This window comes from Bidens hawaiensis, unplaced genomic scaffold, assembly GCF_021521415.1.
Source record: "Bidens hawaiensis isolate Kalapana, Puna unplaced genomic scaffold, B.hawaiensis_p1.1 tig00031526_1, whole genome shotgun sequence".
Taxonomy (NCBI): domain Eukaryota; kingdom Viridiplantae; phylum Streptophyta; class Magnoliopsida; order Asterales; family Asteraceae; genus Bidens; species Bidens hawaiensis.
This window is the reverse complement of record NW_027495335.1, coordinates 113,396-117,665: the sequence shown is the minus strand read 5'-3', so window position 1 is coordinate 117,665 and position 4,270 is coordinate 113,396. Positions and strand designations below refer to the sequence as shown.

General features: G+C 34.6%; 1 protein-coding gene across 1 annotated transcript; it reads left to right on the top strand.

Moving 5' to 3' along the window:
• The first annotated feature begins 3,234 nt into the window (after positions 1–3,234).
• Positions 3,235–3,790, top strand: LOC143582312 (dehydration-responsive element-binding protein 1D-like). Its single transcript, XM_077064912.1, has one exon. The coding sequence runs from the start codon at positions 3,263–3,265 to the stop codon at positions 3,788–3,790; it is 528 nt and encodes a 175-aa protein (XP_076921027.1). The 5' UTR covers positions 3,235–3,262.
• The last annotated feature ends 480 nt before the right edge of the window (positions 3,791–4,270 follow it).

The window sequence follows — 4,270 nt, the reverse complement described above, 5'->3', positions numbered from 1 at the left end:
TATGTATAAACAATGCCATCCGCGTAGATGTTGCTTGAACACGCGCAGCCGGTGACAACAATCAAGAAGCAAAGATAAAATGTACAGTAATTTCAAATAAACTACTTTTTAACCCAATCCGTTTGATGGGCATGTTCCGACCCGAAAACATTTTAACCCGAAGCCCGTTTTGACATAACCCCTTTCGATCTAAACCTATCCTGACATGAACTAAATTAACCTTTTTTTTGTATTAACTTGTTCCAACCCTAACTCGCTTCGACACCATTAGCCAAACCTGCCCGACCCGTTGCCGGTAATAATTGGTAATCACGTAACATGCTAGTTTTTTAAAAATTAATAAACTATAGCAAACTCATACTTAAATTAAAGAGAATAAAATGCTCGTTTTTATGGTGTAATTTTTTAGAAAAAATATCAACGTGTGAAAAAGTTATGACCGTTAAAAAGTTGCGGGGTAGTTGGTTTAGAATGAGGGGAAAATGTATAAATATTTAATAAATTAACAAAACTTGATTGAAGTTGAAGGACCATTATTATAAATTATTTTTAATATGAAAAGACTATATTATCTCTAAATTCTTAAAATCCTATGCATTGTTACTTGTATAATATGCAACAAGAATGGTACCTCCTAAAATTTAAGAGGTCCCTCACTCCTATATTATATATAGTATAGATATAGATATAGGTATCCTATAATATTTTAATTTCTAACTTTTTTTAACTCTAACAATAAAGTATACTGGGGTGTTCACGGTTCGGTTCAAACCCGTAAAATCGCCCAAACCGGTCATTGGTTCGGTTTTACGGTTGGTTTTTTTCTTCAAGTTTTGGTCTGTCGGTTTCAATAATTTCAAACCGTAGCGAACGGTTTGGTATACTGTTTGTATAAAAAACCAAACATATAAAACCGGACTAGACCGTATAATTTAATTGTATTTAATTTTTAAATATTTTATATGTAATATATCAATCTTTTTTTTAAATATAAACCGGTAGCGCAAATGTATATATAACAGACATATTAAATTATTAACTAAATACTAACTGAAAAATGATTGAGCACAAATTCCCAATGCAATAGCAAGGTTTGCAATGAATCAACCTAACTAAATTTTCTTTGTTAAAGTATTAAACTTTAAATCAATATATACTTTATTATCTCAGACTTAGAATCTAATTCCAGTTATCCTAATGTATTTTCATGTTTTTGGACATGTTGTGTTTAAACATTACCATGGATGAATTATATTTATATATGTTAAACATTTTCAAAGATTCACTGCACAAACAATGAAACCAAACCGAAACCAAACTGTAATGAACGGTTTGGTTTGGTTTGGTTCGGTTTAAGAGTTTAACGATTTGTTTTTGGTTTACAAGAATCAGAAACTGTTACTAACTGTTCGGTTTACAGTTTGACTCAAAAACCGTAAAAACTGGACAGTGAACACCCCTAAAGTATGCACATGATAGTAGTTTATAGTTAACTAACTAGTAAGTTACCACAGCGCGTTGCGGAGAGAATTCGAACGATATCTACTCAATAAATTACAGTATCGATACGGTGCGAAACTCAGTATAGCAATCGAAAGAGAAAAACCACCCAAAAAACAAAGTTGTGATATATGCCACAATTAAAAAAAATAAAAGCATACCTTATTTGTATTTCAAAGAAAAGCGAAAAAGAAAACTCAGAAAATAAAATCCTAGTATACTAAAAAAATATCTTCACACGTGTTCGGTTTGTGATAAAAGTTAAACTAAAGCCAAAGAAAAAGAATAATTACGTAAAGACAAACAAAAATGAATTAAACTAAAGCCATAAGAAAACAAATAATTAACTAGCGGCAAACAACAAAAATTAAGTTAAAGTTTTACAGCTCTCATTGTCCAACTGTAGCAGTTACGCTTGCTATAATATAAAGCTAGAGGTTGCCCTCAACGCGTTACGCCGGTCTCTTTTAAAACTAACTCAAGAAATTGAGCACTACTTTACCACCACATCACCTTATTTTTCCATTGCTTGATTTAGTATGGAAATGTAAATACATAGATCTTAAAAATAATTAGTATGGAATATATAAATACATAGACCTTAGGAAGACTAAAAGCCGGCCAACGCCATATTCGAACTCAAGACTTAAGCATTATAACATCATAGCGAGACCACCGGACCAACTTTTCTTTTGTGTTAAACTATAGTCTCAAATTAATAAATAAGTAAAGTAATACCGAAAATATTAAAAAAAAATGAATTCAGAGGCTGTCACATGATAGCCATTGATTAGACCATACCAAATCACTACAGCAATCAATTTTGCTTTTATATATAATATAATACTTAAGGGTAAGGTTAAAATAAAAACCCACTTGAGTTGTAAAAACTTTAGAAACTCATTATTAACCACATGTTTTTAATTAAAGTTTGAAACTTGTGGTCCACAATTAAGTTAATAAAAAATATAAAAGTAAATATAATTTTTTCTCTCTTCTGCAAACATATATAAAAATTTGTAAAAGAATATTAAAAAGTAGCAAAACTTTTTTTTATTGTTTAATATTTTGTATTAAATGTAACAACATATATTACATGTACAAAAAATACGATGTTATATGGTTTTTACTTATTCTCACAACTCAAATAGGTTCTCATTCTATAGTTTTTCTGATACTTAATATTATACAATTTCATCGTGTGAGGAGACAGGGATGGCATGTAGTTGTCCCCCTACTAGAAAAAGCCGAAACGTAAGTACCTTTCAAAAGACACAAAAGCAACACGTGTTCCACCCCACACAACAACGTAGGACCCAGTTATACAACAGCTGTACATTAAAACATTATCCACTTTTGGTCACAACTATGACACTTTTCACTTACTCCCCTCCTTCCTTTTCTGTGTGCTACTTATTACTTATTACAATACCTTCTCCGTGTCTCAACCGTATACCCCACAAGTTATTTATTTACATGTGTACATATAATAATAATATAACTATATATATGAATATGTGATACACTTGTGTCAGTTACAAGTTACAACTTAACTTACAACAAAGATTCAGTCAACAACTGTTTTTGAGGCTACTTTGACTTATTTGCTAGCTACTTTCATATGGAGATTAATAATATGAACAATTATAATAATGGTTATAATTGTTATAATGGTTACTATGACCAATTTGAATATGGGTCTAGTAGCTGTTACGCTGAGGTGGAGGAGAGAGAGTTTTCTGGGACGCCAGAAGAGGCGGTTATGCTGGCGTCGAGCCACCCGAAGAAGCGAGCGGGGCGGAAGAAGTTTCAAAAGACGCGGCACCCGGTGTACCGTGGCGTGAGGCAGCGGAGCTCCGGGAAGTGGGTTTGCGAGGTGCGGGAACCGTATAAGCAGTCACGGATATGGTTGGGGACGTTCCCGACAGCAGAAATGGCAGCGCGGGCCCACGACGTGGCCGCGCTAGCGTTTCGGGGGCGGTCCGCGTGTTTGAATTTTGCGGACTCGTGTTGGCGGCTCCCGGTTCCGGCCTCATTGGACCCGAAGGATGTTAGGAAGGCGGCCGCGGAGGCGGCGGAGGCGTTTAGGGAGAGCAAAGATGGTGGTTTGGTGGAAGCCGCGGTCGGTTTTCGAGGGAATGTGGGGTTTGTGGATGAAGAAGAGGAGTTTGGGATGCCCGGATTGTTAGTTAATATGGCGGAGGGGCTCATGGTGCCACCACCACCACCATATGGTGGTGGTGGTGATGACGTGGAGTATGGTGGTGACATGTCATTGTGGAGCTATTGATTTTTTTTTTTTTGAGATATATATTATATGTATATTATTATTAATTTTTGTGTGTGGAGAATGAGAATATGATTGTTTTTAGGATAATATGCAGTGGTTAGAATTAAGAAACGGTTATCCACGTGGCACCTTTTTAAAACATATAGTCATAGGTGATTAGTTAAAATGCTATTTTCAAAAGAGGGCGGTGCTTTTGTAAACGTTCCAGAAAGAAATTGAAAGGCATACTTCAAGAAAATATCTTATTACTTTATTAGTGTTCATATGCTGCTTTATTATTCATTTGTTTGTTTTGAAATGCATCTTGAAAGATTATTTTGTATTTTGTTTCCAAGAGAGATGACAACTCAGGCTTGGTGGCATGTTAGGATTTCAATCGTTTATTGCTAGTTTGATGTTTGAGGATGATGTCAACCAACCAACTAGCTCGTAAAACCTCCTGACTTGTCTATGCATGGAAAGCTCATTAGCAACCTTTGT